Genomic DNA, 25,553 nt, shown 5'->3' on the forward strand with positions numbered 1-25,553 from the left:
CTTTTTCCACTCCTTACACACTCAGTCCATGCTGACAAAAATAATCTGATTTAATTTACATATTTTATGAAGTAATTACTGATATGTTGTGGATTATTAGTTGTGTATGGAAGAAATAGTGGTCAGAACTGCAGCATATGGAGTTGAAATGTAGCAAAAGATTTGTTGAGGACTGGTGCTGGGTTTGGAGTACCCAGAGATCTTGAGGCATCGTATAATATTGATGTATGCAATGCTTTTGTCATCTTCAAAACTATTCAAGCAAAGTATTCCCACCATCAGTAAGGGACAAAAAATGCCTGATGATGGAATTCCCAAACAATTGCAGCATTGTGCTTACTCACAACCCATCTGATCTTGTTTCTTAGTATGTCTTGACTAAAGATCAGAATGGAAGGTAAAATTTGGCAAGGCAGTTTTTCTTCTACATAACTAATCACCTGTATAAAGTGGCATTTGGCAAGTTGCACTTTCCTGGGAGTATTTTCTACTTTGAAACATGACAAATATCAAGTCCACATATAAAGTAGCTGAAGTGGGATCTGTTAGCAAAACTGCAAACTAAGATTTTTAAGCCAGTATATTACAGTATAAATGTGTTGCATACATGTTTCTATAAAATTAACTGCCATGAAAAAAAAAAAAAAAAAAAAGAACAATCAAGGTCTCCCAAGTGTGGCATTTGTCCATCCGTCACTTGTATACACAATACAAACTTCATGTAGAGATTCCTGTTTTATGTACAGCAATCGCCTGCTGGACAGATTAGGAGCCATAGGATGGTAAACTAGAGGAAGGAGCCATGCCACTTGTCCCCTTGAGAGTCCCACTGTGCTACACTTCAGCTTTTGGGGTCATTCACTGCCAACCTCCTTTGTAGAGGATGTGGGGCTGTCTCGAACTGGTAGCAAGTCATAGTGACATGGAATGTGGCTGTTTTTCGGAAGATCATAAGGATCCTGGCTGAAACGTCCACTGCTGCTGAATGCTCCCTGGACAACGCTCACTGTTGGTTCTGCAATAAAAGAGAGCACATATGTTCAGCACAAGAAATGGCAAAGAGAAAACACTGTATTTCGTTGCAGTTTGCATAACAAAATATTCTATCTGCTCCAAGGCAAAGATTCCTTGTCATGCTGAGTCCTGAAATGAAGGTGTGTTGGTGAGTTGATGCTAAGGCATTCGAGCTTTACACCAAATAGTGCCTCTAAGCTTGCATCGGGGCCCTACCATGAGTATATTTAATGACAAAACCAAGTGGATCAGCGTACATGTATGTTCTCTCTATATGGACAAATAAAAAAAATAAAGATTAATTTTTTTAAAAATGGGGGATTTTAATCAAGATCTTATAAAAATCCTTAAAAAATACAACACAGATACTGATGGATTTCAGAAGAATAGCTAACTGGGAACAGTAATGGAAAATGGTGTCCTGTAATGTGTGACACACACATTATTCTGGTCTTGAGACCATTAGGGAAATAATATGCTACAAGACCCTAATGTTTTCTGTAACTACAGTAATGCAGCAACCATATAGGACTCCTATCATTAAAATATCACTTCTGTGGGTGAAAATGCACTTTTCTGCTCAAGGAGAGGAAACAGACCTTTTCTATCCCTCCTATATACACTTGTTCCACCTGTGTTCAGTACTTAACAGATCTGAATTATATTGCAGTTAAAAACTGAGCATATCTTCTGCAGTTGTTTACAGAAAGACTTTCCAACTAAGGAAATCCAGAGGTAGCTGTGGATTATGGAACATAGAGCTCAAGGCATTTTTAAATGGTGCTCTTGTGAATTACACCACTTATCTGAAAATAATGAGTTTGTTTTTACAGTTTTTGAACAAAAAATAGAATTTGAAAGGATCATAATTTTTTTCAGTAGGTATTTTTTCATGTGTTTTCATTAAATTGATTCAAAGGAAAAGAATTTTGTGCTTCCTCTTATTAACCTTCAAAATCTCGAAGCAGAATTTCTACTTACCAACTTCATAAACATTCTTATTGGCTGAAGCAGAGCTGGCAATCTCAGCGTATGGGGAGTCCCTGCGAGCTGGTGACTTCATTTCAACATAGCCACATTCTGAACTCTTTGGTACAAGAGCTGGTGGGTCTTTTATAGTAGCGTATGGGTTTTCAGAGCTACTCAATGAGCAATTGCTTAAATTGTATTCTGAGTTCTTCACTAGATCTGAAAAAAGAAAAACATACTCTCTCAAGTACACGATGTAATTTGGATGTTGATACTAAACAGAGCAAAATGCATTTCCACTTTTACACAACTCTGAAATTACACAGACTTTCTTTAACCTTGAGTTTTAAAAGTCACTCATACATGGGTATTTATATTGAAACTAGTCATAACATTTCCAAATTGTTATACAGCAATTAACCCCTACTGGTCTGCTCTTTTAAGGGATTGATCTTGCCATCAGCAAAACATCCGAGTAACTTCACTTCTGATTAAGATAGAAGCTAGCATTAAATACAGACAATGTGTAGAATCAGATTTTTATACGGTCTTCAGAATACTTTTGCCTTTGCAAGTGCTGAACTAAGGACATGATTAAAATAAGTGATCTAACAGACTATTTCTGATAGCAATGGCAAGGTGGCTTCTAGAGATGGCCTATTTGGTGCAAAGTTTGAACATGCAGCCACACCAAAAGAGTTTCTCAGAAGTTTCTCTTAAGAGATTTTGCAGTGTCTGTGTTACTTTATTCTCTGTGTTGCTCTGTGGTATGTTGTATTATTTAAACTTCAGAGCTGTGACTTTCTCAACTGGTTCCTGAGTAAAGATTCAGCTTGAGAATGACTTTGGTAAGCCTGACAGTGGGTATGTGCTCATAAACTTGTGTCTCCTTTAAGATATGTTGCATTAAGATCCTTCTAGTCCAGCAAAACCAGGGAATCTCAAGTAGCAATATATAGCAAATTACTTCTCCAGCTTAAATTGTCCAGTATTATAAATAAGGTGACAAACCAGCTGTTCTTGTCAACATATTTAACTTATTTAGCTACACTTTTTTCATTGTTTGTATATCCAGACATTCCGATCACCCTTGCTATACCTCAGTCATAAAACAAAAACACAAGTATGGTCCAGCATCAAGTCTTATGAGTAAACTGGATAATTCAAAATATCACAATACCATAATTACCGTGAATGTCCCAAGCTTTTTATTCTTCTCTATGCATTCATACTTTGATAAACATTCCAAAGTCCTGCAGTGAGCATGTTGAAGCATTGCAGGCTTGTTTGTGATTATGTAGTCCTACACTGTCCATGCCATTTGCAAGAGGAATTGGTTCTCTTTTAAAGCCTTTCATCTGAGGCAGCATGCATCCTTACCTAACTCACTAAGCTGAAATTCTTCTTCACCTGGCTAGAATAAGAGCCATTTTGTGCCTTGTGCATTACAGAAACATTTGTTGTATGGGACACATAATGGACTTAGAAAGCCTTGAGGTTTTTTGTTTTTTTTTTTTGTTTGTGGTTCATTTTGTTTTTAAGAAACCTACCCTCACAAAACAAAACAAAAAAATACACAAACAAAAATTCATGCATTTATGGCATTGATTCAATTACACAGTAATTTAGTCCAGAATTATATTATATTCTCTTTGCAGAAATCAAATATAATTTATAAGAGTAAACTGAATATTGATGTCATTTCATCTAGATGCAAGAGAAAAAAACTCACCTTTCAGGGATTTTCCCAAATATCCCCTATCAAGTCCAAAAGCACCTGAGAAAAATAATATCAAAACCAGAGAAGTTTTAAAATCAAGGAAAACTGATTACATAACAGCTTCTATATTTTTCAAATTACTTTTGGGATTAATTTCTACCTTAGTGGAAGTATTCTCTCATAAGCCCTGTGAGACTGCCCAATATAGGGTTGCAAAAGCATTATTAGTATCTGCAAGCTTTCAGTAGCTCTCTGAACAAGAAAGGTGGGTAAGGTTATAAAGGAGTATGAAATTACCTGTTTGACCTCACACAAGTCACAGGCCATTACATTTTGCCCAGTTACTCTTGAATGAGCCTAATAACTGATGTTTGATTAACACATATCTTCTGTCTGGGTAAACTGTATCTACCAGAAAGGCATCCCATCTTGACCTGAAAACCTCAGAGTATGGAAGTTCACTACAGTTCTTGGTATTTTGCTTTCACAGTTAATCACTCCCACTGTGTTGTCCAAGGTCACTCTGTTACAGCTCTTTGACCTGAGGGAATGGCCTGAACTACTAGTGCCTACGTCTACAACTTTACAATTAGCTGTTAGGAACAAATTTATCTCAATATAAATCTCAGATTCAAGATGATGGGGATTAAAAAAAAAAAAAGATATATGTAACCTCTCATTTATTTAATATGAAATTGTAGTTTTGCCAAACAAAAACACTACTGTAAAACATTCATTGCATTATGACATTAATTAATATGAAAAACTTTTTATAAAAATGAGATCTTTTGCATATCACACCTCCATGGGGCATGAAATGGAGCATCAGATTGATTGACAGTCCCTCATAAGGAGTCACTTTTTCATCTGTATGGGTACTGCCTTAAAGGAAGTACAAACCCATAACCCTGAGCCTCACAGAATCTGACAAACCTGAAATTACAAACAAGGCTTACTAGTGTCACAGAAGAACCATTCTGATACCTTGACTGGAGAACATGTTCTACACAGAAAAAAAAATAATAAAAAAATCTGTTTTCTATTCCTTCTCAGCTACAATAAAAATAACATTGATTTTTTTCTTACCGAGCTCATTGAGGTAACCACCATGTTTCCAGTCAGCAGGCAGTGTTCCAGTGTAGTCCATCATGGTGCCTCGTTTTCCAGGTTCCACATTTTTAAGGTTCACAAACAGCTGATTGTTTTTTGCCTATTTCAAAGAAAGACAGATAATAGAAACTGAAACTGTTAGGGGATTGCTGCATGCCACTAGGAGATAGTCAGGGAAAGCAAAATAAATCCAATGAGAGGGAACACAGTAAAATAAATTGGCAGCTAATCTACACAGAAGAATCTAGATTTTTCAGCTTTACCTTTGCCAGGGTCAGCCTGTCCATGTTGTTGACATGAGGTGGGGTAGTGCACTGTGTTAGAGTGTGATAACTAGGGTTAGAGAAATAGTGACTGTTAGCATTTCCACCATTACTGTGAGGGATGGTTTCTGAAAAGGAAAAGAAAAGAAAATGATCAACTTAAAATAACATGCAATTTCTTTCTTAATCTATGTTTTCCACAGTGCTACATTGATTTCAGAATCTAGTCTGGAGTTTCTTGAATAAAAATCTAGAAATCTTGCGTACTTCTAAATGAATAAGAGATACAGTGCAGTAACTGACTAGTTGCATCCCCACTTTTAGCAAAGAGCATTCTCAAGTGTTACTTAATGACTTGCCTTTCTGCTCTGATCCCTTGTTTCATTTTGCATCTGTAACCATGGCATTGTCCAAGTCATAGACACTTTCACCACAGAGTTCACAGCAACATTTTTTGGTGCTTAAACAGCACCACTGTCTTCGCTGGTATATCTTTCTCTGCTCTGACAAATGCTTCTGCTGGCTTCTTTAGCTGCCAGCTTCCTTAATAGCTGTGAGCAAAACAAAGGATTACCTGAATTTTCATGTACACCTGCATCCCAACTCACATCCATGGATCAAAAACTCCTGTCCTGTTTCAGGAACATTGCTCCTTCCCCTGACCTGTTTCAAACTTGGACCACTCTGCCCCTCTACACAGACTTGCTGCAGCTAGTGTGAAATTCTGATTTCCTCAATCTACAGCAGTCTTTCTGTATACAAGCTATTGGCATTGAATTTGAAGTCTCAGCAGAAACTACATTTTGCCACACTTTCCAAGTCTGTTTAAAACTAGGCACAGAGGAATAGTGAGGTTCATATATCCCCTGGTTAACACAGAAAAATATTTAGGGGTGTAAAATGTTACTGAGTAAAGCAAGATATATGATCACTTGATCCTTTATGTTACAAGCATATACCAGCTTTTTTGTACTAAATGCACAGATGAAATGACTACAATACAGAACAAACTAAACAGTTACAGATGCTGAACCAGCATCCTTCTGAACCATGTTGAACTGTCTCTGGCAGCTGGAAGGTGACACAAGCCTGCCACTGCTCTGGTGTGCTGGTTTACTAGTAAGTAGTGTGGTCCCAGGGGCTGCTCTACTATAAAGTGCCATAGGAAACAGTGAATCTGACTCCTCGTTCCTAAAGACAGAAGAACCCTCACCGTCTCTTTCAAGGGAGGCTTGCAAAGCAGACTTGTAGATGCACTCTCTGGAGACAAATATGCTCCTGCTCAGAGCAGCCTTCACTAATGTAGAAAGGTGAAACACGCACATTCAACCCTGTTATATGAACCCTGTCAGAGCTCGACTGAAAACACAAAGTCAAGAGACAGAGGAAACAATCTGTTCTAAATCTCACTTACCTGAAATGGTGTAATCTGCATTGATGACTCTCATAGCAGGTGTATAGGTCACTGAGGGCATATTTGTTTCTTTCCCTTTCTGCTTTTGTCTGTAAATGATGAACAGCACTAGCAGGAAAAGTACAACCAAGACAAGAATGATAATGCCTGCTATAGCCCCTATCTGGTAAGAATCAGCAGGGATGGCAGTACTGGTACGGCTTAGACTGTTCAAGTTTCCCACTATAATTACACCAGCTGAAATACAAAAAGAAATGAAAATATATTACATAAATTATGAGGCTCACATGTCAGGAGCAGAAGACAATATTTCACTTCTCAATCTTTCTTTCTGTTAATTTTAACTGTACTTCACAATGCCAAAATAGAACTATGTCAGAAACCAACATAAAAACAGCCCTAGCCTGGAGGAAAGTCATTCATATTTTTCACAGGAAGAGGTGAAAAAGTAAGAAAAAAGAAAAGAAATTTTCTAGGCAAAAGTGCAAAGCAGATAAAGTGCACACTCTTATCAGCAGCTTTGGACAGTACAGCACTGTAAAACATTTCATTCAATCAGCACCTGAGTGCTTTGGTCCAATAAACTACTACTGAGGCATCTAATACTCACAAATATACAAAATATATACAATTTAGTAAAAGACAATTTAAACACGTATTAAACACACACAAAATTAATTTAATGGCTGATGCATAGATGACCTCAAATAGGTTGTCAAATAGGTTGACCTCAAATAGTTGAATAGGTTGACTAAGTTTTAGAGAAAGTAATTACAGTAATTTTCAGCATCTACAGTAATTCTGGCACCTTACCTTGATCACACCTGGCCCCCTTCCAGCCCGGGCTGCAGTAACACGTCCCTGTGATGTGGTCACAGGTCGAGTTGTTCAGACAGTCACATATCTGCCGGCATCCGTACCCATAGGTACCTTGAGGACATTCTGCACAGAATTAGATAAAATACGTGTAAATGAAAAGCAGACAGTTACCACTTCTGAAATGGGTACAGATCTGTATGTATTACAGACCTACAGCACTACACCAGCTACCATTTGCTGTCTAACCACGGATGTTTTCCCACATGGCCAGCAGATGGCGATATCTTATTAGTGGTAGAACTGAAAGATTTTATGAAGAGGAACGCTCTACCTACGTGTGTGTGTGCGTGTGAAAAATGGAAAAAGAAATAGATTAGAAAGGCAGAAGACAGCGAAGACTAGGCATGCCTGGTCTCACAGGTTACGCAGATCTAAGTGCTTGAAGAACCCTGTAATCATAGGAGTGATGCTCAGCATCTGGCTGGTGTCATGTGTATGGCAGATGTGCTAATGTGGTGACAGGGCAAGAGACTAGGACCACAAGCCTAATATGCACCACCTACTTACATAAAAACTGATCCCAGACTGCTTATAGGATACTTTGATACCATAATGTGTACACTGAGAAACTACAAGGAGTAGAAAAATATTAAATTATGAAAAATAACTTAATTGGAACAGTTTTACATGCATTTGTCTCTCCCAGAATGATTTGTATACAATAAATAATTACCAATCAAAATGTATCCTACATCACATAATTCGCATGACAGAAAATTACCCTACACTGATAAAAATTATTTCTTTCATGTTGACACCTGTGTTACTGTGTGACTTGTTACATTGTTGTAGTACTGATAGTTTGAGGAAGGGTGGTATTTCTCTTTCTGAGACTCAAATTTCTGAACCTCAGGATTTTTAACTACATTATTTTGTCCTTTAAAAAAAAAAAATCTAACACATCTTTTATGTGTTCCTAGTTTACAATAATTTATGAGATAATATAACACAATAGGTGACAAAGAAACTTCTTTGCAATTTTGATAAATCCAGATGCACATGTAATTTCCTGCTTATATACCACCACCTTCTCTTGGTTACATTCCATAAAACAAGATTACAACCAATGAAGTCAATGTCTGTGCAAAAGATACTATTCCAAGATATATTTTGGCATCTTGAAATCTAAACTGGAATACAAAGTCAATTCTTTAAAACTGAAGTTCCAATTCATAAATATCAGAACACTTAGTTTAATATTGTTGAACCATCATTACCAAATTACAGTATAAAATGTCAAATCTATAAACATCCTAACACAGCTAGATTTGCTAAAGTATTTGAAATAATATTTTGATATGATGACATCAGAAGAGCATCTTAAAAACTTCACCTTTTCCTAAGCATTATTCTCATTTTTAAGTAAAACATCCTGATATCATCAGAGTAGAATAAGAAAATTTAAATAACTAATAATGACATGTTGCAATGTATCATTTTACTGAAATAAACATATTCCCCCAAAATATTTCTATTTCATTGTAACTGTATTTTTCTTAGGAAAAAAAGTACTTTACTGTATTTTCAGTGGTTCTACCCCAGGTGCCCATTAGCCTTACCTACAAAACACCTCCTGCAGCTGGAGCTAGGCCCACTGCTGAGGGAATAAACTGTGTCTGTGGGGATAAAGTTCAGTACATGGTAACCTCCCCTCCCGTCTGTTAGAGTACTGCCAGGTGTGACATGCCATAGATAACATGAAACAACCCCCACATATCAAAAACAAAGACTTATGCGCAGTGCTGACGAAAAACACAAGTTTAAATCTTCAAAATAGTAATTAAGTTAAATTAGGGGTATGTGGGACCTTGTGTGGAATGGATTGCTTCACATTGCACTAATGCATGAATATTGAGAGCACTATTCACACTGTAATGCTTCACTAATAGAGTTCTGTCTTCACGAGCTTTCTGTCTTTATGAGCCTGATTATTCTTTTAATGTTGTACAACATTATACCACCACTGATGTCAGTGGTGCTATTCTTAATTTTCTGGGGTAAAGAATCACATGTAGGAAAATAAAATGACATTTATTATGCTTTTATAATCCATCTGAATTGTAAAGACACGTCACAAATTTTAATTTTATCCACTAGTAATGATGTGATACTACTTATCTATAGTTTTCTAACTAATAATTTTCATTGTGCTTTATGCTAATGATAATTACTCAGACTGATTTGTTACTTTTATGTGTCAGAGCTGTTGTTTTTTAAGCATTATGTCCAAAGCAGCTAGAATGTGGTACAAATGCCTCTGAAATGTAGCTACAAGGTGAAAGAAACAACCACCATCATAATCAGTCCTAATAACTAATTCTGGGGGCATTTATCTGTTTGGAAATAGCCTGGGTCTGACTCCTGAAGCTCTTGCACAGTTAAGATTCTCATTGAAGCCAGGAGGTTGCATCACAGCACTTGCCAAAATAACAGGAGCTTGGCTCAGGATTTGGTGTTAGTTATCAAGCATGGACAACTCCCATTCCTACTTACTCTGCTCACAGTGCTTCCCCATGAATCCTGTGCGGCAGGTACACTGCCCACTGATGTGGTCGCAATCAGCTCCATTCTGACATTGGCATATCAATGCACAATCCTTCCCATAAAACCCAAGGGGACATCCTGCAAAACAAGGAGCGAGAGGAAAAAAGGAGTGAAACAGGTGCTCTAGCAATAAATTCAAATATTCTGATTAAGTACGTCATTGAAAAGCCATTTCAATGTGGCACTGTATAAACACAACAGATTAAGACCTACCTCATTTTAAGGGATTTAGAATATTCATTAGGCAACAAGTACATAAAAATGAGATTGCAAATTTTGGGGACAGCAGATGATCATAAGAAGGCAGCAAGAAGGGCTCCTCGAAGATATATGTTTTAAGGAGAAAGAGGGTACTTTGTGAACCAGAGCAGTGATTCTGATTAGTGATGAATGAACCTTTGGACATATTTTCTACACAGCTGATGTCGAATCATAAAAGAATAAAAATAATAACATATTGAATCTCAGCTCCTCACAAAGATGCCATTTCAGTAGGAAGAAGATATATCACCGCAAAGAGATCATTATTCACCAGCAGGAAGCAAAATAACCATGATAGCTGACAGCTGAACCAAAACAGTGAGTGTTTTCCAGAGCTGCATCCATACGGCACTATAATGTATGTGTTACTTCCTGCCACTATGACATTGTTCAGTTGAAAAAGAGAGTTATGATTTTATGAAAACGTTATTTAAACATGGCATGCAAAACAGTCAGAAGTCTTATTTTTCATTAGTTTGAAGATAACGGATGTGCCCGGATTACAGAAAGTGTGGATACCTGTATTGATAAACCAAACCGAAGCCATTAATTTATAATTTGTAATAAAGATAAGAAAACAACTTGTCAGTATCTAATGTTTCTCTCTCAGACTTTGTATGAATTGTTGCCAAGCACATAATGTGTGCCACATACCTACACAGTTGCTGAACTTTTTGTATTTTTACTTGGATGAAAAGGTCTCAGGAAAAAATCAGTATTCATGTACTAATTACCTAAAATCCAAAACAAATGATAGAATAGCAACTTAGTGAATTTATGTTTCTAAGTTCCAAGTAAAATTGTTTCTACATAGAACTGTGAATTACAGCTACTGACCTACAGCTGCTGTTGCAGTTGCCCCCTGGATGTAACAGCTACAGGTCAGAGATGTAGTCTGACCACTTTGGAATGACAACAGGGACTACACCTCGGTAGATCACAGCCACAGCTAAGCCAGAAGCTATTCTCATGGCTTTTGTCAGCATTGTGTTATGTTATTATCTTGGTTGTTGGTTCTCCACTGCAACAGTATTTCTTAGGGAGGTTTTGGAGAGTGAAAGATTTACATGGTACCATCATCTTGCCTGGTACATATTTAATATTAACCATGCTATGGTCCGCAGCCATAACTGTACAGGTATAGTGGTAGCACCTGAATGCCAGTCATTCGTTCTGCATGTGCACATGACAGCTTTTTCCACTGGGATGTCTGCCTGTGGCCAAAGGTTATCTTCCTCTGAAGGAAGGCTAAAAAGGAGCACAAATGCAATGGCCAGCAAGCCTCCAGTGATTTTACAGGGCCTTCCCCTGCAACCGTAGAGGTTATGCCTTGCATCTTCTGGATGAGAAAGGTTTAGCAGCAGCAGAAGAAATTAACAAAGTGTGAAAATACTGAAGGCAAATTTTGTCACTGATTTGTAGGCATGTTAAGACTATGAATGGACAATAACAGTCACTTACGCTGTGTACAGTAAAGGCCAGTCCATCCTGGGGTACATTTGCACTCTCCATCGTAGGCACTGCAGTAAGCTCCATTATGGCAGTTGCACGTGTGGATGCAGTTTGGTCCCCAGTGAGAAGGTGGGCAAGCTGAAACAACCCAGAGCAAGTAATCAATCACAAATGACAAGTTCTTTGGTACTCATGAATGGAGAGCTGCTTACAAGCACATGAGAGGGCTGTTTGGTTTGGGGTTTGTTGTTTTTCTTTTAAACAAATATTTTGGGCTGCTCCATTTAGAGACAATAGCCACAGACTTTTATAAATTATGGATTCATTTTACTAAAGAAAAAAAGTGCTCAAAAAGACTTAATGTATGAAACCAGTGATACATACTCAATTCTTAGTAACTAGGACACTTTACACCAGCTTTCTTGTGGAGAACAGAGAAGTCTGAAATATATCTTGTAGCCTACACCTGAAGAACAATACTAAGATTACTCCCTGCATTTCCACTGTTAGATGCTACATACACTCTTAGATGCTACATTAAAGGTTGGACCTGGTGTTTAGGGACATGGTTTAGTGGGTAACATTGATTGAAATTTTTACATGCATGCGTTGGAGATTGTGTGGATTTTGGTACCTTATACTATTAGCTATGTGCTTCCTCTGAAAATTTTGCTTCATCTAGTTCTTTCTTGTCAATAGTAATTTGTATGGATCCAGTAAGGCATCTGGAGAATGCCTTATTTAGTAATTATTTAATAAAATAACTTGATCAAATGTAAGAAAACTAGGGCCCAGGCCTACTTTTTATGTCAGTAACAAAGTCTTCACTGATTAGCAGACCATGCACAAATCAAGTGAGGTAGAACAACACTAAGAATGTGCATCTGTGAAACTTCTTTATGAAAGGAATTAAAAAAACAAAAGTACTTACAAAAAGTCATAGCGAAAGAGATTTCCTAATAAGATGTTAACAAGTTTAAGAACAATGAGCTTGTTCTCACAACCACAGTACAGACTTGCTACTTGAGAAAATCTTGGCTTTGTTCTGAGCCTTGCCTGTAGCTCTCTATGCAATGGTAGTTAAAAAACAAAACTGAACAAAACAAAACAAAAAGGCCACGAATATTCATAAAACTGTCCTGAGGATACAAATCATGGGATGCTTACAACATTTACTGTGAGGAGACTACATAATTGCACATGCTAGCAAATAACAGGTCATGTACCCTCTGCACAACGCAAATTCACAAATCACAGAATGCTTCAGGTCGGAAGAGACCTTTGGAATCATTTGGTCCAATATTCCACTCCAAGGATCTCCAACAATAAAAATTTCACAACTTCTTCCAGAATGGAGACTTTGGAGCTTTGGAGAAATTTTTTTCTTGCATCCTGTTAGAGTTGCCCTTGATGTAATCTGTGAGCACTGTCTCTTGTCCTTTGGCAGCACACTTCTGAGACAAGCCTGATGCATATTCTCTAAAACTCCTCTTTAGGCAGAGGAAGACTGAAAATGGATTATCCAGTTGTATGCTCCAGCCCACTTACTAGAAAATTCATTGTGTTTATGATAGTGCAAATGAAATGCAGTAAACTTTAGGATCTCTTAATTAAATACCACGAAGTCCTCATTTCTGATTTATACAGTATTTCTTTACCAACAAGGAGAGAATTTATGTAGCTGAACCTTGATTGCTTCAAAAATAAAGGAAAAAAAGCTGATACTTACGCTGAGAGCAGTCACTACCAATCCAACCAGGGTAACACTGGCAGGATCTGTCGATAGGATTACATGTTCCATTATTGGTGCAGGTGCATATTCCAACGCAGTTCTTGCCAAATCTGCCACTGGGACATACTGAGAACAAGTTACCAGTGTTAGAATTCCTTTAGTAATCAGCACAAAATTGTGATTTCTTTATTTCAAGAATAAGAGATTTATATTTGGAACAAGAAAAGTATTTCTTAGTATAATATAGCAGCATGCATTACAAGTTCTGGTAAGCCCATTATACATACTCATTATAAAAATAATATATATAAGCATAAAGTGCTGTTTTGAAGAAAGGTATTTTTCATACTTAAGGATCAAGTGTTCAGAGAGCTTTAAACTGCTTAAGATTCTATATTTGTAAACTGCACATACCACAACAGAAATCACTTTTTGTTTTATACTTTCAGTAGACGGAATGAAAAACAGCGCTTGGTCTCTGCATCCCACAGAGTCTTTACTATAGCTTGTACCTTCATTACAGAGGGCTCCAGTAAATCCAGGTAAGCAGTCACATAATCCAGTAATATGGTGGCAGGGGCCACTGCTGTGTACACACTGTGGACATGTCTGGCTGCAGCGGTGTCCATAAAACCCAGGGGAACAAACTGGAATCAGAAAGAGCAAACTGCCATTGATTCCTGCACTTTATACACAGTTATGAACTGCTCTTTAGTGCAATTGCTTATAACTTCTAATTAGCTCTGCTTTCTAAATATGCAAGGGTTGTAATGGTCATCAATACTAATACAGATTAATGCTTTATACCTGTGTAAGATTTGCTCATCTTCCTATGGGGCTTTCTGTACTATAGTCAGTAACTACTTATCTGACATTATGTAACTTCTCAGGCCATATTTTACTTGTGTTATGTTTGATACGCATATATATTTCATATATTATGCATACTTGCCTATACATTATAAGCCCTCTACAATGTGAATGTCCTTTAAAGTATATTGGAAGAAAAGTACCTTAAAAAACAGGGTTAGCTTTATCGGTAGATGAATACAGTCACCTTAAACCTTAACTTCTTCTGTTTCCTAACCTGGCAAACAAATTGCCAGCTCTTCACTCAGAAAAATGTACAAATGTTTTCAAGTCATGCATTCATCTAGATACTCATCGTAACTCATTACCTTGTGCAGACAACTACACACCACCTAACTTTTACAGAAGAGATGAAAAATACAAAATGCTCCACTTAATACTTATGCCAAAGGTACTCATTTCTTTGGGGGTTGGGAAGGAGGAGAGAGGAGTTGGAGTTTTGCATAAAATCTCTTTCTTTGTTGCTCTAATTCCTTTTATAAATTTTTCCTTGTAAATTAGAATATTATGTGATACAATCAAGAGAAATACATGTTGCACAGCAGCAATCAGCACTGACACAAACTCTGTTGGAATCTTTTGATATTTCAATTTCATTCAAGATTCAGTCTTTTGGTTATACGCTTAATACAAATTAGGTGGCCACATCTCTCTAAGAAACTAACTTTTCCAAGTGAAACCGTGCCAAAAGGTCTTCCTGTTTACTGAAAAGGCACTTTCTGATTGGGATCCAAATTATTCTTATGACCTTTGTCTTTCGGCCTCCAGACCATGCACCAGAGAGGGGCTCTGAGATGCACTAGCATGGAAGTCACTTGTCCTGATTTTAGGCATAGTTCCAAAACACAAGGGACATTTGTACATGTAGTGTTACATTTACTCTACCTTTGGATTATCTGATTAACCGCAAGTCCTTTAGAGATTAGATAGCGAGGATAATTACTGCACTTAGAAATGCTTAAGGAATACTAATGCTCCACTGATGTGGGATTTAGAAGTACCAGAGGCAATCACATTCTTCAGCTTGAAATCTTGCCCATTCCTGGACTGTTTGTCTTCCTCTGCCTTTTCGTCACTCTACCTTTTGGTAATCATTTCATGTCTCCTTCTTCCTTTTCTGCCACTTCTAGAGGACTGAGTACCATAGCCAGGGCTTTACTCCCCCTGCTTCTTGACCCTGTTCCTGGGAGAGCTATGAAAACACTGTTACCTTCCATTTGCAGAGGACTCACATTTCTCTGCCCTGAGCACCTTTCCCTCAGAGCTTCAACAATGTAAACTGAAGAAAGCTTCATTGCTGGAAAATGGTGATACATTTTCTTGGGTGGGTAGATATCTGTACATTATCTTATTTTTCCCTCCTTATTTCTGGTATGAATTGCCTCAGTTCATCTGTATCTCTCCTCTTGCAACACTTAAAAGTTTACAAGGACAAGTTTTTTAAATGCAAGCATACACACCTATGCTATCCTGTACTTACTGTGAGGCCTGATCCTATTAGCCATTCTCTGATGCTTCATAATAAATGTTTAAAAAAAAAAAGCAATAGTTAAACTAATGATTCCTACCAGATTCAGTGGGACAGTGGGAAGCTAAGGATTTTAGTTTCTGAAAATCATGGATGTTTTATTTACCCGTCAAGATGTGTACTGAGAAATTCACATTTGTCAATAACATTTGGAAATGTTGGCCTTAGAGCAGAGTCCCCTATTCTATTTGTTTCTCAAAAAGTCATGTGCATAACAATGTCACTGCACACAATGTGAATAAAAGTAATGTTATACAACAAAGAGAAGAGCACTACTAGTTGGAAACATTTACTGAGTTCAGATAACACATTTCTGTGCACTCATACATTTTAACAATTAAAATGTCCGATCAAGGACTGTACTTGACAGCACAATTAACAAAGTACATGTATCTCATGTATTCCAGTTACAGGATGAAGAAGCAGAAGTTTTAAAGCAATTATTTTGTCCTTACTTCTTTGACAAGTGGTGCCTCGGTATCCTGGTGCACACTCACAGATTCCATCATCTGGAGAACAAGATGCCCCGTTTTTGCAGTAACAGGACAGCGAGCAATTTGGACCCCACTGTCCCTCAGCACACACACTGTCACAGTGTATGCCTGCAACCACAAAGAAAAAACAAATGGTCAGCTCATAAATAGAAAGCACTGTTATGCATAGCTGTTTTAAACCTTTGGTTCCCAGAGGACTTTTTTTTAAAACACTACTAACAAAAAACTGCTTATGAAAACTTCACCAAAATCAGGAGAATAGAACGAGAAGAAGGTAAACCTGTATCTCTGCTCCTGCCTTCCCCAGACCCCCAAACAATGAGTTTCTTTTATATTGCAGCTTGATGAAATGTACTTAAGGGCTGATCCTGAGCTCCGTAACAGGAAAGCACTTCCGCAGCCAATTCACATGGAACATAAGAGCTCCATGGGATGCTAACTCTAGGCTTCCATCCCACAAACACTTTAAGACTTACTACAAAGATGAATGCAAATTTCTCGGTATTACGAAGAGCTCCATCATTTTCCAGGACCGTTACACATATATATTATATAAAAAAAAAAAAAAAAAAAAAGTCTTTTATTCCTCTCACTTTCACCACTGGTATCAATAAAGAGAAATGAAAGTAGAAAGTAATTCAAATGTAGCAAAACAATGTTTTTTTGCTACCTCCATAATGACTGCTTTAAAACAGCAAACGCTTATTTTCAAATTTTCTGTTAGGAAATACTTGATGAAAAGGTATTGCAAGAACTTTTCCCCCTGACTGTAAAAATTCTTTAAGTCTGAGATAACTTTGTCTAATAATGGGGTGCAGGACACAGAATGATTTCTAATTAGTAGTGAGCTGATTACTGCTAAGCCTCATACCAAATGGAAAAATGTAGTGCACACAAAGAGTTTCAAAACACACCATGTGAGCATTCCAAAATGCTTAGCTGCAACAGTGTTAAGGATGCTGGTCAGTCAGTGTTTTGTCTAACCATTTCTAGCATAAAATTGATTCGAAGATCACCACAACCTGAACCCCTATACATGAGCCATAGCACAAACCACTAACTATCATCACCTAATTGCCTTTTTTTCCATTGCAGCACAGAAACATGAAATATAACATTCCTGTTTCTTTTTCACACTATCTGCTTTTACAAAGTACGCTGCATGTTAAATGCCAGCAGGCTCCACTGTGGAACTCAGACCGCATTGTGTCTACAGTACTTTGCATTAACAATTAAGTATTATTGTAGCGCCTCTACTGAATGAAGCCCTTCGCTAAGGGAAAAGTGGACTGAATCCAACCACAAGTATGTCTTGCTTTGTAAGTATTTCCAGCAAAATATGCCACAGGTCCAGTGGCTGCCAGGATCCTAAAAAAGCAAAACAGTTTCACATGTGACAAGAAAAAATCTTTAACTTTGAAGAGCAAACCCCAGTGTTTGTAGCAACACTGAAAAATAATTACAGTGTTTATTCCTAGGCCAGGCACAGAGGTAATTCCCCAACCCCCACAGCATGTGCCGTGTAAAGCTGCCTATATCCAAAGACCAAGTCTCTAATTAAAGGAAAGGTGAAACTCCAGACACTCAAATTGTTTGTTTCTTTGCAAGAAAATCAACAGATTGAATAATCAAATATGTGGTTCAATAGACTGCACCAACTAATGCTGGCAGTAGAGAAAACACTTGATTTTTAGAAGCCAGATAATAACCATCAGCAGACAGTGTATGGGCCACCTAAAAGCCCAATTTGTACAAGATCATTTAGTTAATACTGACCTGAAAAGAATTTATTGCCAAGAATACAGCCAAACAAACAAAAAATGAAAGGTTTCTTCTACCATTACTTTCTTTTTTTCTTTTTTTTTTTTTTTTAATTTTTTGCCTGGACGGGCAATGTCATTCTCCTAGCTGCATCCACATTTGAGAGGCAGAGAGCATAAACTGGCTTCTCAGCAGTCTGGGACAACTTTTTTCCTAAAGTGCACTTGTGCATGAACCCAGATAGAAGAGAGCAGTTTGATTCAGAGAGATGATGATGCACATGAGCAGGATGAGATCACTGCATATTTTAGAAACAAGACCACTTATTTCAGACACTTCAGACTTCTCTGCTTGAGGTTCCCAAATCTGAAAACTTGGGTTTATGTCTGTGAAAGCACAAGCTGACACATGCAGGGGCTTTCAGTGCTGAGCCTGACACTCTGTTCACTTGAGTGTTATCTGTCATATCATACAGAGCTTCACTCAGTGAACCCTGCCAGAGAAAAGACATTTTTCACAGAGTCTTAATGGGTTTCAGTGGTGTTCAATATACAATGGTCACTGTTAACAAGTCAGTGGTTGCCAAGAGTTACCACAGTGCATTATCTGAGATTATGTAGACCAGTGACATACAATAACACCAGGCTCAATTATATCGTCTTGATCAGTGCACAGAGGATGCTTTATGACAGTGCAGTGTCAAAGGGTGATACTGGGCATACTGGGACAGAAGAGACAAGGGACCCCATGCTATACAGATCCACAGAACTTAAAAGAGCCAATGAGCACCATTAAAAATGAAAAAGGAGCAAGTTCCTCCAGCACACATCAGGGAAAATTATGCATCAGGGAAAATGAAATTTAGCTTTTGTTCCCCACTTTCACCACCTTTGAGGAGGTAGTCAGAATGACATCCCTCTACTTCGAAAAGCAACAGTGCATCCTAGGTATCACTGAATAACAGTTGTGACAACATAATGTACTTGAAGAGTGCTGCGTATGGCATCTGTTTCACTATAAAAGGAATTTTATTAAATTCACTACTGATCATAAACAAAATCAATTACACTCCTGTGCCTGATAGTGCCAAGAATGAATGTAACAGGGCAGAAACAAAAATTGATTCAGGGATTTACTGCATCTCTGTCTAGAAAATTGTTGTAAGTCTCACTCACTCACTGGTATTTAGATGAGCCCAAAAGCCATTTAAAACTGGGAAACTGAGTTTAAAATTTTCACAGAATTAATTACATACATTTTTGAGAAAGAATGTATTGGAAATATTAAAAGAGTTCAGAAAAAGAAAAGAAGAATTTTCCTGAGTCTGATGCTTTATATTTCCATAAAAAGAGCTATGCTTTAAGAGAAAATCTAGACATTAGAGAGGAGAAAATAACATTTTACTAGAAGTTGGAAGCAAGATTAGACTTACCTTTCACAATGGTATCAGCAAGCTTATGACTGATACAGTTTTAAGTGAATATTAACTTCTTATACAACAAAATTGGTTTTGATAAGTTTTCATGTTGATTTTGATAGTGATAAGGATATCTGTGAGGAAATGTTTTTGCCAGAGCAATGGACAAAGAGCTCTTTGATGGCCTTCACAAGTTGCTAGGCAATAGCTGAATGGTCATGATAAACTTCAGCTAAGCTGCTCTGAAGAAATGCTCATGCATTTTATGCCCAGGGCTTTATGCCAGGGGCCCCACATCTAAATCAGCATTCCCCCAGCATTTGTGATTGCATGAATGAAGAAAATAATTATTTAAGGATAGGAATGTTTCTGCCCTTGTTAGCAGAGTGTTTAAATAATCCCTATACTATATTCTGAATATGTCGAGACTCAGTGATCTGTCCAAGTCAGTTCAACATAGAGTTAATGGGTTTTAGCACTTGAACTGGAAAAATATACCAATTATTTCTTATGACCTTCCAAGTTAAAGTTATTATTGGACTAAGCATTATTTCCCAGTTTATTTTGTTTCCTTTAGTCTGATAAAAGTTATCCAAACATTAAAAAGTAAGGTTATTTTTATTTAATTATTGTTGATTATTTGAGAAAAACTGTTAAGCACTAGATCACTGCCATTAAAGGAGTCTGAGACTTCTGATGGGGGAAAACAGAGAATTTCTTCCTTACTTCTCTGTCAAATGGGTGAGAGCCAAAAGGAAGTAACAACACAGGAAAGTGATGGAACATTTCAGAGACGCTGTAGAAGTATCCTCATTGCCCTGAGGGGAAGAGAAGGCCTTGCTCCATAGCTGAAGATAGCCAGAAGACTAAATATAATTGTCTCTTTTAGGGGCTAGGGAAAGGATCAAAGATTTTTCTCCAAATGTTCTTACTGTGGCTTCTTCACTGGTGGCAGTAGAATAGTTTGTACCCAGGAGTTTTGATAGGAAGCCAGATACAAATGCTTCTTTACAAAACCAGTGCTGTATCAGCTTGAAAGCAAACATCAGTATCCGTAATTTTTAGTGGAACAATCACTTTTGAGATAAGCTTGGTGTCTTTCTGAAGGCTGTATTGTTGCTGCATACTGTTGTCTGACCCAGTGATGCTCTTCTTACCGTCTACCACAGGAAAATAACAGAAAAAAATACACTTCTCCTTTTCTTGCCTTCTTGACAGGTATAAAATAAGTGTACTTAATTTATTGATTTAACATTCTTCTTTTAAAATAGTACTATTTCTTTCACATGACGACCTATTGCAAAGTATAGGCAACAGAGATGCAGACACAATAAAGTCCAGAGGTAGAGTATATGTCTAATACTGAATACTAAAATTTGGAAAGCAAACAGTTTATCATGACACTGCTTCACTTTGTGGTGCACCTATGTTCACAGCTATAGGAACTCCTGCTTCAGAAGCAGAGGCAAAATCAGCTGACATGGAGGAAAAACTACGTCTTGGAAGAGGCTGCCAGCTTGGGTGCATGAAGGCACAAACACTATGCACACTCTCAGCAGCATCTCATTTCTCAGTCTGAATGTGAGAAAGGCCTATGACAGTATGCTTTGGTGTCTTTTTCTTCCATGTAGTGGAAAAAAAGAAAAATTGCGTAAGCACTAAAAGCTAAGGAGCATAGGAAAGGTCTAGTTGGTGCTTCCCTGTGGACCTGGTTATTTGCATCAGTGGGATGGGTGTCAGATGACGATCCTCTCTGTTATAATCCAGTAACAAATGTGCCTCTTGAAATAATGTCAGAAGCACATGGAAAGACACAGCACTTCCTCACAGCAACAACACATCTGGTGATGGACAATCTGACTAGCATCAGCAGGTGTCCGAGACAGCAGAAAGTCACCAATATCCTATAAACACTATGCGTGCTGGTAAAATATAGGCTGATATTTCTGCATCTGTCTTTTCCATAAACCAATGCTATTGTTTTGGTTCAGATAGCAGACTACTGGTGTTTCACAATCCCTGGCACCACACAACCTTTAAATTGATTTTAAAAATAACAAGTGTGGTTATTAGTATGACACGACATTTCTTTACAAACAGAAATGTCCAACAGAACTGTATCCAAGAAAACACAACAGGAATTAATGTGTTACCACTGACACTCATGTTGCAGTGTAATACACAAACTGTCTAGAAGAAAACTTTTGTCTCTTTTACAATGCTTCTGTGAAAAATCTCAGTTTGCAGAAATATGAATTCTCTACTATTTCAGGAAATTTTAAATCTCTGTGTTTTGACAGCTTCTTGCAGGACAGCTAAAATGATGGGATGAAACTAACAGGTACTGTGGTGCTTGATGGATTATGTTTATTGAGATAGGTGGTAGAGGTTAACTTCTTTCACACAAGTTAACTTAAGGTTTTGGTAAAAACTACCAGGAGACTTTATTATCTACTGGAGGTTACATTTTCTGTGTCTTTCCTCTACTTCATGGCTCTGTATATTAACGCTTCTTACTCTTTTTCATTGTCTGACTATTGCACTCCTTCTAAATGAAGAGAAGTTATTTATAAATTCTAGTGAAAATGTCAAGGGATGAGAGTGTTTGGGGCAGACATCATGTTCAGTGTGGGCGGATGTTTCTCATTTGTACCATCATGTCATGTGGCTCCTGGAACGTGATGGAATGGTGAGATTGCCAGGAAAAAAACATCACCCTTAACTCTTGTTTTTCTCAGCAGAATTAAGTTGCTCTATAGTGAGCACTCAGTAAATCTCAGAGAGTAGGATCTCTAACAGGAGTCCTATAAATTAAGTGACTTGTTTAGGATGAAAAATCTGAGTAGGTAAAAGAAACTAAATTAAAATTAAAAGGTCAATAAAAAAAATAAAATTAATTATTTCTAGAGTTTTATAACAGCTATTGACACTGCAGTAGTCAGAAACAACTTACCATTTCATTCATAACTGGAATTTCCAGATAATACATCAAGCGTTTTCAAAAATAAAGAAAAGCTTCTTTAAGAAACTATGCCACATAGGACCTCATTGCTGACATAATGCTCAGCTGCAGCTCTGTCTTGAGACCAAAGGACAGGGTAGCATGTCAGCTAGGCTGCTCTGTGGTACATGACAACAGCACTTGTGCTTGCTTCAGAAGCAGGGAGCTCCCTCACTATCAGAGGGAGTACGCACCCTACTGGGTCAGTGACCACCACCAGGGCAGTATATTTCCTCTTCCCCAGCACTGTGGCACAACTGTGTCATCCAGCAAGGGAAAAATCTTCCAACCCTGATTTATTTCTGCAAAGTTACATAAACTCTTCCCTCTGATGAAATTCCCTGGAGAATAGAGCAGTAGAAATCTGCCCTGTTCAGAAGGCTGAGAAAAATGTTGCATTTAAAGTAGCTTCTCAGAAGCTTTATATGATTCTGTTGGTATCAAAACATTTGTATTGTCTTGGATTCATCAATTTATTCTTGTTTAAAAAAAAAAAAGAAAAAAAGAAAAAAAAGAAAAGAAAAAGAAAAACCTTCATTTGGGTTAGATAAGAATTAGACTGATCCAAAATCATTTTCTCCCTTCCTTTGGGGGGATGAGGGGCGTGGGTGGGGAGTAAATAACACTAACAAATAGAAACTATTAAGTCTGACAGTTACTTTAACAAATCTAATAGAAAAAAATCTAACCTATTCTAATATAATTTGTTGCAGTTCAGTACTTTCGTGTATGTGTATCTGTGTCTGCCTATGTGTGTGTTTGTGTGTGTGTGTGTAAAAAAATAAATTCTCCATCTGTTTCTTCATGTATTATGCATCCACACATGTATTCAAAAACTTTTCTTAATCCTGTGGACTAATGCTATCCTTGCGAAGTAACATTACAGTACAGCTATTTGAGAACCTGTTTCTAAGATCTTCTTTCCTTTTTTTAATTATTCTAAATATAAGTGTCTACACAAAGAACAGATTCCTCATGGGTACTGCTCTGACATGTGAAGTGTGGGAGTAGGATTTTTCCAGGCACTCAGTATAAAGCAAACTATCCCATTTATGTCATGTTGTGTGTCTAGACATCACCAACATGTTGAAACTAGTCTGATACACACGCTGTTGAGATGACATCATCCAGGGACAGATACTCAATTATATCTATAATCAAGCAAGAAGTCTTTTCCTAGTGAAATCTTATTGCTTTCTAAATATGAAATTGAAACAAGCTTTTACTAAAGGCAAAAATATTTTATCCTTTCCAACACCTGAGTTCAAGCACAGGCAAGATTTCTGCTGTGCCTGAAGTTCTTGTCACATACTTCATTAGCTATTCTGCACTGGTTGGAAATCTTTTGGATCTGTTATAAAAGTTGCCAGATTTTTATTATGGCCTTTCAAAACTACTTCTTTTAATCTGGCTTTATTCATTTACATACTTTTGGTGTCTGATGATTTCTCTCAGTATTAGAAAACTTGCTACATTTCTTTCAGACAGTACCTCTAAAGCTTGTGAACTTATATCTGTCTACACCAAGTTGCTCAAGATCACCAGCTGACCATGTAATTTTTAATGTGGGATATGTCTATTGACTTTTTTAAAAAAATCATACTTTAAACAGTTCAAAAAAATTTGAGGAAGTATGTTCAAACACACACATGCAATTCTGAGACTACCTGACAATGAGAGCATCAAAGGCTGTTAAAGTCATAACATGATTGCCTAAAAGACAAAGCAGCACCTTTAGAAATATTAATCAATGGAATAATAGTTCATATGTTTTTATCTTTTGTTTGTTTGTTTGTTTTGTTTACAATTCACTCAAACCACTTCTATTGTTTTTGCGTTATTGTAGTATTCATTTCCCAGAGGTATAAGTTCCTGACTGCAAGTCACAGTGTAGCTTGTGGGAAAAGAATAAATTCAATCAAATCCTACAACAGTTAGCTGAGTGCTGGAGAGGCTCTGGAAGCCTCTCTCTTTCACACTGAAAGGAGCAACAAGAGAGAGGTACAAGGAGAAAAGCCTCTTCAAAGGACTTGGCAGAATCTTACAAACAAATTGCACAAATAAGGAATGGGTAAGTACTAATCAACCTGAACTGCAGACACAGAGCACTAAGTAGCTTGAACACAATATTTGTGATCCATCTACAGAGCTAAAAAAGAAACATGTGAAACTCAAAGTGGGGAGGGGGAGGGGAAGAGGGGAGAAGGAGATCAGTAGTGATTGCTTCTGAGGACATTAGAAGCTCAAAGAAAATTTTTTGAGCAGAATAATTTGCTAAACTTGTACATTAGGTAACTTGTTGCATGTTACTTGCTCATCTCCATCTAGTGTGTCTGGAAGTGTCAAGAGAAAGAACAATACCGTATTATATGCACAGAATCTGCATAGGACCACCCCAAAATCAGACCAGATGTCTAAGTGTGTTGTCCAAGCACTCTTTGAACTCCGTCAGCCTCGGTGCCGTGACTAGCGCCCTGGGCAGCCTGTCCCAGTGCCTGACCACCCTCTGGGTGCAGAACCTTTCCCTATCCCCCAGCCTGCCCCTACTCTGTCCCAGCTCCATGCCGTTCCCTCGGGTCCTGTCGCTGTCCCCAGAGAGCAGAGCTCAGCACCTGCCCCTCCGCTCCCCTTGTGAGGGAGCCGCAGGCCGCCTTGAGGCCTCCCCTCAGCCTGCTCTGCTCAGGGCTGGACAAACCAAGGGACCTCAGCTGCTCCTCATATATCTTGCCCTCCAAACCCTTCACCGTCTTTGCAGCCCTCCTTTGGACACTCTCTAATAGTTTTATGTCCTTTTTAGACTGTACTACCCCAAACTGCACACGGCATTTGAGGTAAGGACACACCAGCCCAGAGCAAAAAGGGACAATCCTTTCCCTCAACTAGCTATCAGTGCTATGCTTGAGGCAGTCCAGAGCACAGTTGGCCTTGCTGGCTATCACAGCACACTGATGACTTATATTCAACTTGCAGTCAAACACAATCACTTTCTGTGGGGCTGTTTTCCAGCCTCTTGTCCCCGACCTGTATGTATAGTCAGGGTTGCCCCTTCCCAGGTGCAGAATCTGTCACTCACTCTTGTTAAACTTCTTATTGTTGGTGATTGCCCTGCTCTCTAATTTGCCTA

General features: G+C 37.9%; 1 protein-coding gene across 1 annotated transcript in view; it reads right to left on the reverse strand.

Moving 5' to 3' along the window:
• Positions 1–669: 669 nt before the first annotated feature.
• MEGF10 (multiple EGF like domains 10) overlaps positions 670–25,553 on the reverse strand; it is a 98,510-nt gene continuing 73,626 nt past the window's right edge. Inside the window, exons 15-26 of the mRNA XM_032206397.1 lie at positions 16,212–16,358; positions 13,871–14,005; positions 13,356–13,484; positions 11,636–11,764; positions 9,863–9,991; positions 7,304–7,432; positions 6,491–6,727; positions 5,077–5,204; positions 4,790–4,913; positions 3,716–3,760; positions 1,996–2,202; positions 670–1,015 (exon numbers count right to left, since the gene is read on the reverse strand). Coding sequence (XP_032062288.1) covers positions 855–1,015; positions 1,996–2,202; positions 3,716–3,760; positions 4,790–4,913; positions 5,077–5,204; positions 6,491–6,727; positions 7,304–7,432; positions 9,863–9,991; positions 11,636–11,764; positions 13,356–13,484; positions 13,871–14,005; positions 16,212–16,358 — 1,700 coding nt within the window. The 3' untranslated portion in view covers positions 670–854. The remainder of the gene's footprint in view (positions 1,016–1,995; positions 2,203–3,715; positions 3,761–4,789; positions 4,914–5,076; positions 5,205–6,490; positions 6,728–7,303; positions 7,433–9,862; positions 9,992–11,635; positions 11,765–13,355; positions 13,485–13,870; positions 14,006–16,211; positions 16,359–25,553) is intronic.

Source organism: Aythya fuligula, chromosome Z (assembly GCF_009819795.1).
Source record: "Aythya fuligula isolate bAytFul2 chromosome Z, bAytFul2.pri, whole genome shotgun sequence".
In the NCBI taxonomy this organism is placed as follows: Eukaryota; Metazoa; Chordata; class Aves; order Anseriformes; family Anatidae; genus Aythya; species Aythya fuligula.